Source organism: Anopheles nili, chromosome 3 (genome assembly GCF_943737925.1).
Source record: "Anopheles nili chromosome 3, idAnoNiliSN_F5_01, whole genome shotgun sequence".
Taxonomy (NCBI): Eukaryota; Metazoa; Arthropoda; class Insecta; order Diptera; family Culicidae; genus Anopheles; species Anopheles nili.
The window spans coordinates 63,247,009-63,259,965 of NC_071292.1; the positions used below are offsets into that span (position 1 = coordinate 63,247,009).

At 49.9% G+C, this 12,957-nt stretch overlaps 2 protein-coding genes across 2 annotated transcripts; one reads left to right on the forward strand and one right to left on the reverse strand.

The window, feature by feature from the left end:
* Positions 1-4,484: 4,484 nt before the first annotated feature.
* LOC128722778 (endocuticle structural glycoprotein SgAbd-2-like) lies at positions 4,485-5,032 on the reverse strand. The gene is made up of 2 exons (XM_053816459.1): positions 5,024-5,032; positions 4,485-4,955 (listed from the first exon to the last, which is right to left on the reverse strand). The coding sequence occupies exons 1-2, from the start codon at positions 5,030-5,032 to the stop codon at positions 4,485-4,487; spliced, it is 480 nt and encodes a 159-aa protein (XP_053672434.1).
* A 2,467-nt stretch (positions 5,033-7,499) lies between these two features.
* LOC128724803 (endocuticle structural glycoprotein SgAbd-2-like) lies at positions 7,500-8,009 on the forward strand. The gene is made up of 2 exons (XM_053818524.1): positions 7,500-7,508; positions 7,569-8,009. Exons 1-2 carry the CDS (start codon positions 7,500-7,502, stop codon positions 8,007-8,009), a joined length of 450 nt encoding a protein of 149 aa, XP_053674499.1.
* The last annotated feature ends 4,948 nt before the right edge of the window (positions 8,010-12,957 follow it).

Below are 12,957 nucleotides of genomic sequence, written 5' to 3' on the forward strand. Positions count from 1 at the left end.
CACTCCAACGTAACAAATTACTACAACTAGCTCGAAAGAAAGCAAACGCCAAACATAGAGAACCGTCTCGACCGGTGATCGATGCCCGGTAACACACCGGACACGAGCCCCAACGCTCGGTTAAATGTCAAACGGTGGTCAAAAGCTCGCGTAGGTCGTACTCTAGCGCTCGATCGCAACAGCATCATGCCACCGGGCGCCGCACGGATCATGTAGGCGCTGGAGCATTGTCAAGTGGAAAATTGCACCAAACCAAACACCGGTTATCCTCGATCACTATCCACCGGGTAGCCACCGGGCACTTTTCGGCCCGGGCCACTGATGTCAACGGTGTGTATATCGATGGTACCATCGCGATGGCTCGATGGCGTACCGATGCCATGGAGTTTGACAGTTGTTTTTCATGCATCAGCGATAAGATTACGCTTCGCCTGTCCACGAACAATTAGTGAACCAACGAACGAACCGCGAGCTATCGCGCTGCCGAGACCTTAAGGTTAGCGGGTAAGAGGGTCAGATGGTGCTTTGGTATTTAATTGCTGACGGTTTTTTTTTCTTATGTCGGTGCCGATGGAAGCCACCGATTTGGATACGATCGTCCCAAGCCGTTGATGCGTTGATGAATGAGCGAACGTTGGAATTTATACTTTCCTATCTGATTTTCATGCTTTGGTGTTATGTGGTTGAAAAGTAGCATTTTGTGCTGGTTGAATTTGATTGAATTTTAACGCTAAAAAAGGAATAAGAGTGGTTGCTGGTTGTGGTTCGTGCAAAGTAGGTATCCGAAGGAAACCATTCCATTGTATGATGCGTTTGATTCAAGTGATCATTGCTACGGTACCCCGAATACAAAAAATACATCATTTCACTCTCCTCTCCTCAACCTTGCAAGCAGAAGGATGAGATTTCTCTTCACTTTTACTTTCGTTCGGCTCACGAAAGCGAGAGTGATACTCCTCTTGTCTACCTTTAGGCGCACCCGTTCCCCAACAAAAGACTTCAACGTGCGGAAAACCACGAACCTGCCGTGTTGGCGGTGCCTGCTTACCTGCACCATTGCTCGCTCGTTTTAATTAAATATTCCATTAAACGAAGCGCAGCACAATCTTATTAAAAAATTAAGCAATCATTGCATTCGGAGCCAACCCGGCGGTATGTAATATATGCGCGACCGTGCGTACACAAGGGATGATGAATTTGTCGCGCCTCGACTCGACATGACTAACGCCAAAAAAAGGGTCCGGTCCGTAATGCGGTGTGGTTACGGAGAATTAACTTCGGCTCCGGTCGCTCCGGGTTCTCCCCCATTTAAGCGCATGTCAAACACCAAACCTCGAACCAACGCGAACACCGGGTGACGACCGGTCGGTGTCCGGCACGTCACCCGGTGCGACAGGACCCCATTATTCGCTCGGCACGGCTGGCCTAGGGAGGGTCCTATCCAAACATTCAATCACGGCCCCGGGAGGGTGAACGGGAAAATGGTTTTATTATTGCAAGCCGCGCCACTCGGCTACCGGGGCCGGATAGCACCCAACCGGCTGCACCGGCTGCAGTGAGGCCGGGCGAAATGGTGGTTTTAGCATTTTAAGGATTTAGGCACGGTAACACCTGCATGTTCGTCTCGGTTCTAAAATAAACACCACTAGCGCCGGCGAGGGGACTCAGCGGATCGTGTGGACTTGCCCGCGAAATCTCCTTCCGTCCGGACGATGAGGTGAAAGCGATTTGTTGTAGCGCGCCGAAAAACATATGATCGGTTCCCAGACTCAGGGCCGAGTGCGCGCACCACCCTGTGCGCCTGCGGGTGGATGGCATAGTCGAGGGGTGCGCGTTATTCGATGCGATTTAAGTGCAGTTTCCGAAGCGTACGGATGCGTTATTTGCTGAACGCGACGCGAAAATCAACCCTTAGAGGGTCCTTTCGCTGCGCGGTGTTGGCGAACGATCGATGTGGGAACGGCAGCACATGACGCGACTGGCTAGGGGGCTGTTGGTTGATGGTTGGTGCCGGGTCCTGGTCCGACTCCGGCCACATTGGCACGACCCATCGCCGAAAGGGATGAGCGATGCAAATCTACAAATAGCTCATCCCGTTTGCGAGCCGCCTTAACCCTCTGCTTCACCGATGATTCTCTGAAAACCGTGAGCGGAACGGGGAGTTTTTTTTTATTCATCGAATTTGGCTTGCTAATAAACCACTTGAGTTCGGTCCTGCGATGGGTTCGAATGCTTGGTGGCCCGGTGAACTAATAATTGAATGAGTTACGCACTTGCTATCGAACCGGGTGAACCACTCGAGCAGGGACAAACCCCGTGCCATTCAAGAGTGGATGAGGTTTTTTTTTCGTGCCACTTCTTCTACTACTGCTTTTTCCGATCCGCTAGGGAAAAACGGCAAATGGTTTTATGATAAAATTATCTAGATTCATAAACAAACGCAACGATTTGAGCGATAGGCGCCTTGGTAGGGGGAAAAGCGCGAAAGCTGGTGAAGAAGAATAGAGGAAAAAAGGAACAATAGTTGATTAATGAATCTCTAGAGCTTGATTGGACAATTTTACTGTCGATGGCTGGCTCGCAAATTTAGATACTATCTGAATAATCCTGTACGAAAGATATCAACCTTTGATATGGCAAGGTCACTGTTTAGCACAGCATGCAAATTCAAAGCCTGTTTTAATACTTTTTCTAGTCAAATTTAAGAAATTCTACCACAAAGTAACAACATTGTTTGAATATTTCATATCACAATTGGCAACTCAGAAGGTGGTTTAAAAATATTGTAACAAACAAACTATGTAATATTAGGGTTTCCGAAGCATGTGTATAAAATCTTCAAGCGTGTTGCAACAAGGAACAGCACCAAAAAAGTCATTTGTTTAATCTTACACAATTAGTTTCCATTTCCTCAAATCAGCCCTTTCTGATGATGTTTGTCGATGCAACAGATAAAAGAGAGAAAAAAACATGCAAATCCGCTCCTTCGCTTGGCCATCTCCCGCATTAATCGATGAGGTAATCCATCATCGATTGCTGCATTCGGGGGACCAAAAAAAATAACGCCCGACCAAACCACAGACACACACACAATTCATGGGGAAAGTATAAACACTTCCCCGTGAGTGTGAGCCCATCCATCACCGATGGCCGATGGCACTGCCAGCCGGTAGCGCCTACTTCCGCGGACAGACCGAACACGGATCGTGCAATAAAAAATCACCACACACCGAGCGTCTTCACGAGTTTTCCGAGGCCACGGTATGGGTGTAGTGTTTACGCTGCCAGACCTGTCTAGCTGCGGTGGGAGAGCTTTTCAATCAACTCCAATCGTTTTACAACACCCGACGGCACATGGGCGGTCGTCCGTTCGGTGGACTATTACGAGCTAATACTCTCACATTTTACGGCTCCGATCTTTCTCCGGCGAGGTTAGTGCGAGAAACGGCTCGTGGTTGATCGATTGAAGAGAAGCAATTAAACGCCTCACTGACATTGGGAAGTGCATGAAGGTGGGTAAATGGGGATGCAATTTTTCCCACCACATGCATCGGGTGGGTGTCTAAAAAGTTTAAACTAATTTTTTGAAAAACAAAAACTTACAATCAAACGATCGCTTCGAATTTGAAATGACCGTTGATATTACATAACTTCTCTACAAAGCCCATCAATCTATACCAATCACTCTCCCAACGATCGGATGTGCATCGTTAAATGAGGTCGTCGTTCATTATCTACGTCAGCCGAAGAAGACCTCACTGCAATGCAATCCACATTTGCGATGCATTAAAAAAAAGCGCAAACCCGAAAAACCGTGCCATTGAAAAGCGAACACCCGAAAAACCATGCCGAAAATGACGCAGATCCGCGTGTGCCGGCGTCCATTAGCGTGTGGCAAGCCAATATGATGCACCAATTTGCTCGCCCAACATGTAACCGGGCCCGTTCGCTAATGCACTTGCATCCATGACGTTCGAGTTTACCCTCGGTTTCGAAGCGGTTTTCCAATTTTCCCTCCAAATTGGTCTGGCCCCTTGTTTGATCGATGCATGAACAGCAATCGCATCGAATGGTTGCGCTTTTTTTATGTTGCAGCCACTTACCGCCTGAAATAAATACTCTCCTTTTCGTACTGTCGGTGTCGTTTTACAGCTTGCGGTTGTTTAGGCAGTCATTTCAGGTTTCAAACACGATCATGTTTATTGCGTGATCCTTCAATCATATTTAACAACGAAGCTGACTTCAGCCTGATCGTGGTACTGTTAAATATCCCGAGCTGAGATTCAATCAAGGATTTTCCTCCAAGAAGGAAGGCATTTAAATTTCTCTCCGTTAGCTCGAGATCAAAAACACATGTTGTTTTAGTTTGTTTATATATCACATATATTTGGGTACATCAGCAAATAGCATGCACGGGCCACAGCAGCATCCTGCAGGACCCTTATTCAGTCAGTTGCGCAGCTCAAAACCGCTCGACCGCGACCCTAGTACGCGCTGTAACCATGCGGAGCCTGAGGCTGCGGGTAATCCGGCTCATCGTGGCTCTGAGGCTGGCTAGCGGCCTTAGCGTAGGCATCGACCAGCTCCTTCGGGACCGGTGGTGGCGTCGGAACGTGCGAACCCTGCACCTGGAAGCCGTTCTCATCGGCAACGTAGCTCAGCGACACTGGCACACCATGCGGATCCGTGTACGAGAACGATCCATGAGCGACCTGAACCTCATGATCCTTGGTGCCGGCGTTCTTCACGAATCCTTCCTCCTGTGCCGTGATACCGTTGCCCGATTCGTACGCAAACTTGTAGCTACCATCGTGGCTGCTGTACGACTCACTGTGCACGATCGGGATCTGCTTGGCCGGTGGGTGCTCGTATTCCGGCGCTTGATGATAGTGTTCCGCTGCAACCAGAGCCACCGAGGCTACCAGGACCAGAAGTCCGAACGAGGCGGTCACGTACTGGAAAAGGAGATGATCCAGAAGGTTAAAGCACCTGTCAGGAAACGCCCAGTTCCGTTCAAACTTACCATCTTCATCGTGTTGTTGGAAACGCTTGCTCAAAGGTACGCTGAAGAAAGCAAACAATCACACTCACTCTCACTCGGTCGCGCTTGCAGGTTGCTGGATTGGGTTGCTACTTTGCACCACGATTGCTGCCACCGCACTGATGGCCTTCCGAATTTTGATAGTTCTTTTTATACCACGGGCCATGGCGTTGGGCCTCCCCGGATGGGCTCGGGCTGCCCGGATGCTGCCCGAAAGAAAGCATACATACTCACCTGCGATGACGCTGACGGTGATGACGATGATGATGATGATGGCGCAGAGCTGCCGAAGAGCCAGCTTGTGCCGTGGGGATAATGAGAGCAGACTGGCCCGGGCTGATAAATAGACGTTATGCGAGCGGGGGTTCGGCCCATCGGCGAATGTGTCTTTATTATTTTTATGTTCCTACATTTTTTTTTTACTATCTGCATCAATTTGTTTCCATTTGCTGAGCGCGTGGAAATTGTGTAAACCCATCGTGGGGTTCGGCCCGTGCCGAAACGGGCGCGTGAATTCGAACCGATCGAGGTTTGGATCGATGCTCTAGGCTTTGGCTCGCGAAGGGGTGCGATCGTAACAACGGGGAAGCGAACGAAAGAGCTGAAATAAATATATACATAAGCCAAGCACGTGCGATGCAGGAGATGCATAAAAAAATAGCTGCCAAATTAAACAAGCTTACGAGGAATGCAGTTACGCTATGCTAATCCAGATGACCTGTGGCTCGCTGGCGTAGAGAAATGGGAAATGGGAAGAATAATAACAAAAGTAGGATAAGATCTCGTCGCTTTGTGGCTGACATCCATTTTATTTTTTCCTGTTAAAGATACTTTGAGTTCTACACTTTATTCGCTGCAGAACCGTGCCCGAAAGTTACTATTTCAACTATTAAAATAAAAACTAATAAGCATATAAAATTGTTTAATTTGTTTGTGTGCTTCGCCTATATCATTTACTGATTTAAGCCATTTATACTCAAAACCCTATATAATTTTCCAATTGGAATGAGTACATTCAGCTCACTTGTGTAATTTACTCGTTTAAGTGACCCCACAGCAAATTGACCGCAAAACATGCAATTGTAGGTGATAGAATATTTCGCCAACATTTTTCTCCTCTCAATATTCAAGATTGAATTTCGCCAAACACGCTCAAAGCGGCCCAACCCGAGGCTCGAGATTCGATTTCATAAATCCACTGCTTGCTTTGCTCTTTAATTGACTTTTTTGCCTTTCATTCAACATTCTTCTTTATTTGTTGGCTCCGTTTCGGTGCCGCGCTTTGTCTCAGCAACCCATGCGTGTTCGATTTGGAACAGGCAATTTTCTGCATGCCATCCTTTCCTGGCTTAATGGCGAAAATGCTCGCAAATCCTAACCTTTCCCACATCAGCTGGTTGGCGCCATTTAGCAGGTGTACGTTCCCTTCAACCTCGGGGGGCTTTTTGTGACAAAAAAGCGAGCTCCCAACTCGATCGTCAAAATTAACCAGCTCTGTCGTTAAGGAGGCAGCCAGATCGTTCAGTGAACCAGCAGGATAAGGCAAGCCCACAAAACGAGCATCGCACGTGACATCATCTAGGAAATTCGCCAATAGCCACCCCAAAGAGTGAAGCAAAAAAAAACCCACAATCCTCCATACAAACCTCGCTAATGGACAAGCAAATGGAATGGCCAAAGAAAAGCCTCCTGCGCCCAGAGATCGCTCGCACTCACGTGCTCCAGATTCTACTTCGAATCGACCCGGACCAACCCATCATCCCCGGACCGAGGGGTGGCTGGCGCAACTCTCTTGCCACACAACCGTCCCACCTGCGTTTGGGGGTGACCAACCTCCTTGAAAAAAATGTAGCAAAAAAAAATCGCATGTGTGTCTGGGCGCTGGCAAGGGGTGGAAAAATTAATTGAAAAAGAGAAAAAATTCGCACACCCGCCGGTGTAGTGTTTTAAAGAAAATAATAACTTTCGGTTTCGATCGAAATGGTTGGGGGTTGGAACGGTTTTTTTTTCGATGGCCCAAGAGAGAAGGAGAGAGAGAGAGAGAGAGAGAGTTTGCTGACGTTTCTTTCTATTATTTTTGGACATTCGCGATTCGGTTCGTTTCGTTAAAGCTGTCTCCGGTCAAGCTGTGGCTGAAGAGCTCTCTCTCTCTCTCTCTCTCTCTCTCTCTCTCTCTCTCTCTGTGTGTTTCTCACTCGGTCAGATCGAAACACCCCCAAAAGACTCAATGTGGCCACCGGTTGGGAATGGGGTGAATTTTTGGCGACTTTCATGGCGAACCGATCCTCCACAGCCAAGAGACCTTCTGGTGGCGCGAGCGACCCCTACAGGCCATCCCCGGGCGAAGCGCCCACTATAAATACCTATCGAGCCCAACCAATGGTACGCCAGTGCACCGGTAGCATCCCAAGCCGACAGCAGCTCAATCCAGCCAGCTCCAGCAGCAATCGTATCCAACATGAAAACGGTAAGCATGTCCTGGAAGCACCTTCACGCGGAACAGTGTCTCACCTAGTCTCCTTCACAGTTCATCGCCCTGTTCGCCGTTGTGGCCGTGGCCAGCGCCATCGGTGATTATCATCACTACGAACCGACTGGAGCACCGATCAAGATCGTCCACAGCGAGTCCCACCACGGGCACGATGGAAGCTACAAGTTTGGATACGAATCGGCCAACGGAATCGCCGCTCAGGAGCAGGGCTTCGTGAAGAACGGTGGCAGCAAGGATCACGAGGTGCAGGTCGCTCACGGATCCTTCTCGTACACGGACCCGCACGGACATCCGGTGTCGCTGAGCTACGTTGCCGATGAGCACGGTTTCCAGCCGAAAGGATCGCACATCCCGACGCCACCGCCAGTCCCAAAGGAGCTGATCGATGCCTACGCCAAGGCCGCTAGCCAGCCTCACTACGAGGAACCTCAGCCACAGCAGCACTACGCTCCCCAGCCCACCTACAAGCACTACTAAGCGCGGGGCTGAACAAGCGAACAGCAAACCAGCAGAGGCTAAACAATGAAATGCAAATGTGATCCAAAAAGCGGGCCGTGCCCTTCCAGTGTACCTAGCGAGCGATTGTGAAGACGAAAGCAACCGAATGATGTTTTAAAACCCGGTCCAAATATACCCACGACGTGTACCGTAACTGAAGTCTCGTAACGCTGGCTCGACGGTCTGTTTGGTGTTTCGGGGTGGTTGCAGCAGGTTGTCAGGACTCGCTGTCAGGACACGGCCTTGTCACTGGATTGCGTCACGTGCACGTGCGCACTTGGCCACCCACTTTGGTCCAGGTTGTGGTGTTTGTGGCCGCGCCTGGGACGGGCATGACAAATTGGGCGCGTTTCGTTACGCATCCCATGACACGCATCCTTGTCCCAAGGATATCGTGCTTATTCGGGACTAATCTCGTTCTAATAGAGGTTTGCCTGTGACCTACCGGAACGAGTTCCCTCGGTTGCGGTGGTTTATTTATTTTTTCCCTCCCTTTTTTTTCACTCACACACTCTCTCTCTCTCGCTCTCTCGCTCGCTCTCTCGCTCGCTCTCTCGTGATTGATTCCTAATGTCCTGTGAAGGGTGCGTTCAGGGTGGTGTCTGCCACGCAAGAGAGTGCCAATGGACGGCTCGATGCGGATTAGATATATTTTTTATTCTTTGCAAAAAATAGCGGATGGTAAACCATCCGTTTCGGTGGTGTTTAAGTTAATTTGGGCCTTAGTTGCAGCCTTAGCGGTTTGGTTGCTCGGTGAAAAATCGGTGCATAATGGAGACGCAAGTTTTCCGCGTTGATTACTCACATCATTTAAAGAGATTTCTAATTTTGTACATTCATACAACCTAAATCTGGTTCATGAGCTCTGCTTCCTAAACCTGGCTTGTTCTCGCGATGGGTCTCGAATATCCTGCCGTGTGCTTCCAGCGCTCAATGGCTCCTCCCCTTAACCGGCATTGAAATCACTCGATTGGCCCGTACCGGTTCCTTTTTGTGCCTGTATTTCGGTCGATGGGCTTAAAGAGATTGCATCTGGTCGGCATGGGTGCCGCATTTGTCTCCGCCCCTTGGAGGGATTTTTCCCAACCCCAACCAAAAAAAAGGAGGTCGAACAAGGAAAAGGCATCGCGGGTCCTGTGGTGACGCCGTTTTTCGTCCTGCAAATGCACTTGTCGACCTGGCAGCCAGTCTGCAGGCGTCCACGTGGTGCCCCGACGTGGTCCATTTTCCTCCCTCGTCGTCACGGTGACAACCGGGCCCTGGTAGGTGAATTTTCCCGAGCAGGAGAAGGTGGAAAATGATGCAGAAGAAGAAAAAAAAACCTTTACCCAACACAAAATGTAGTGATAATATTTGAGCTTTTCACGCGGCGTCCATCCCTCCAGACTCGTCCTGCTGAGTGTGCACTTTTCCCCTCGGTGAAATATATATATTATTCTCTCGATTCAGCGAGTTTTTTTTTCTTTGCTTTCCTTTTTCCCCCTCCCAGCCCGCTATGACGGGCCCCTTCATTAGGGTCAGTTTGATTTTCCATTATGAGGAGCCAAAAACATGTGACGAAACAATTATGATCGCCACGAGCGCTCGGGATGTGGTTTTTGCGTGCTATCGCGGGGACTCAATCTGCACGTCCTTGCCGCTTGAATGTGCGGGCTAATGTGCTGCGGAGCAGGGGTGGTTTTTGCGTTCTTTTTTTTTATATCGAAACATATCTAATTTTGCTTTGACACGGTTTGGCACACCCAGGCAACTAGATTGCCTTTTAGAGGCAGCGCAATTTTGCTGCGGTGGGTTTGTTCCAAAGCAAGGATATATGCAATGTGCCACGCGCGCGTTGTTTTATCCTTTGGACGTATGTTAACACACTATTCATGGTTTATTCACAATTCATAGAAAATGTGTCCTTTGCAAAAGTTTCATCCTTTAAAATTTAAAATCGATTTGTAAAAGGATACAGATTATTAACCGAGTCAGCCCGGGATAAGGCTATCTGGGACTGTTGGGAGAAAATGCCTTTCAGCTCACCCAAAATTATCCAAATCTAAATACGGCCAGGCCGTTCTTAAATAAATAACAATAACAAGGATACAGATGAAGAACCTTCATTAAAGGAGGCACGTCAATTAGAGTTCATTAATAGAACACTCTCTCAAAAAGAAAGATGAAACAATCACTTCCGAAAAGCATCAAAATCAAATACAACACTTCTCTGCAATCTGCAAAGAAACTCCGAATAATAATTACTCGCCCGGAAGTGATCTTGACCGCACCGGAAAGCAATGGCTCCACCGAAGGGAACTGATGCTAAAAATTCAATAAACCCGCTCATAAAACAGCGCAAAAAAACACAAACCCACCACAACCCTTCGCGCCCGCACTCTCTAATTGAATCGTAATACAATGTAAACAAAGCTAAACTAAAACCCTTTTTTCGCGGGGGAATCGGATTCGTCCAATATAAAACAGGGGTTTTTCCTTTTTCACGAGCGCCTTTTTCAACCATTTCAACCACCCCTTCCCCTTCGAGAGCAGAGGTTTTCCAGGCGAGGCGAAGAAAGGGTGAACCACCGCCATCATCGGGAAGCCAAAAACTAAATCCCTCCGGGCAGCTGACCAGCGCCGGTCGGTTTAATCGCAAGCCGAACCGACACCGCCACAAGCATTACCAGGCCACAGGTTGCGCCACAGGTTCTCCGACCGACCGGGAACGCGTGGCCCGAAAAACATATGATCCTGACGTCCTGCCGGTTTTTGCTCCTGATGTCGGAGGGTTGCCGGATCCGGGCCTGTAGCCATTTAAAGTGTACAAGCGTGCGCGTACGCATGTCGTCGATTAACCGCAGCGGGATAGACGCGACAGGGATACAAAGAGCCGGGAAAATCATCGCCCTGGAGGGTGCTTCGTCCTTGCGGAACTGACGCTGACCGGAAGGGGAACTACAAGCCCCGGGGACTGATCTTTATCAATTCATTTAAAAACTATTATGCGGTGTTGTAGGGCACGTCCACCCTACGGTGCGACCCTTGCGGAATGCCGTGAGATTTCTCGCACTTGTCGCAGCACGTCCTGGATCCTTCCCCCAACCCTGTGGATGCTGTCGGTCACTCTCTCTCTCTCTCTTTCACCCTTTAAATAAAGGGGCTCGCGCGTGTGTTTGTTCCGTTCTCCGGTGCGGAGTATGTCCCGCATCCGAAAGGACGGGTGTCCTTTCTACACACTTGCTAATGCGCCGAACGCTGCCAAAAAGCTACACCAGGGCGGATTTTTGGTCGTGCGAGCGCACCACCTGATCCTGATGCCACGAGACCAAAAAGGCACGGGGCGTTATCCTGGCGGCGGCCGCGATATAAAACATCCTGCCCGGGAGGGAGCGAGCAGCAGAACGAGCGGCCACGTGGCGATGAGAGGTTGTGTTGCCGTCGACATTTGCTACAAGGACATTGTGAGGAATTCGCACGGGATGTGACACGCGTCCGGTATTGCATTGGAATAGTGGACATTTAGTGAAGCAACTAGTGTGGGACGTTTTGGGATTTGGGACTTCGTTCTTCCGGGAGTGATTTAAATGTTTCCGTCGACCACTTTTGCACCGACACCGAGTGCCGAGGGTTCACCACCGTTCGTGCTCAGGTGCCGGCCTGATCTACACCTGAACCTTAGCCCCGAACCGATGTCCGATGGGTACGAAGGATACACCGAATCAACGTCCTCTGGTGCGGGCGTGCGGCGACCATCCTCACCGACCTCCACGACGTCTGTCTGTGCGCTTGGGTTTCTTCCGATCGATTCCGTCTCGAAAGGATACGTCCCCGAGGAAGTGTGCTTAAGGGCGGCCCATCAATCCGCGATCGGTGGACCATCGAACAGCCGCATCACGCTGATCCGCAAGTCATCCTCCACGGGGTTGCTGACGACGAACGAAGCCGCTAGTGGGATGAAACATTCGAGCTGGATTCGCTCAATTCGGCTCGCAAGCGATGTGCGAAGTTTCAACGCACTGCTGGAGCTAACGACGACGCAGTTGCTGCGTGTGCGATTGACCGGGGACGTGAGTAATGGCGAGGAACTGAAGCTGTGGTTCGCGGAGGACGTGATAGCTCACATGCAGATACCGTTCCTGACGCCGGTCAACATTCAGCGTGAGTTGATGTCCTAACTAACGCCCCTAAAAAAAAGGACGATCTGTGACGATTGAAGTTATGCATTATTTTTTTTCTCCCTCGTTTGCAGGACAAAACTGCTACGTGTGCCACCTGTGCCAGAAGTCGTACGAATATCCGAATCCACTGAAAATCCACCTAGCGACGAGCTGCAACCGAGAACCGATCGCGATCCTTTGGCACCGGTTGCATCAAGCATTAGCCGCTCGTTACGGTGGCCCATTCAATCCGCTGTACGAGTTCCAACCGTGGCGTAATTCCGCCTTTCGACCCGTGCTAAACCCACACGTCGTCAAGCTGGATCACATCTCACCACCATCACCGATACGACGCATCCATCATCCGGCCCCAGTGGAACCGGTGGCAGCGGACGAACCAACCGGAGCGCATCTCGTAACGGCGGCACATCTCGAGACGATCGTCAGCAACATGGGCTCCTCGAAGCAGGGCCACGTGTGCATCTACTGTGGGAAGTTGTACTCGCGGAAGTACGGTCTCAAGATACACATCCGCACGCACACGGGATTTAAACCGCTCAAGTGCCAGTACTGTCTCCGCCCGTTCGGGGATCCGAGTAACCTCAACAAGCACATCCGGTTGCACCGGCAGCACGATGGGTCACTGTACGAGTGTAATTTGTGCGGGAAAAAGCTCGCTCGGAGAAGGGATCTTCAGCGGCATCTGCAAGCGCGGCACAATAGTACGCAAATTATCGACCAGTCGACCACCTCCGAGGACGATGACGATGATGATGGTGATGATGGGG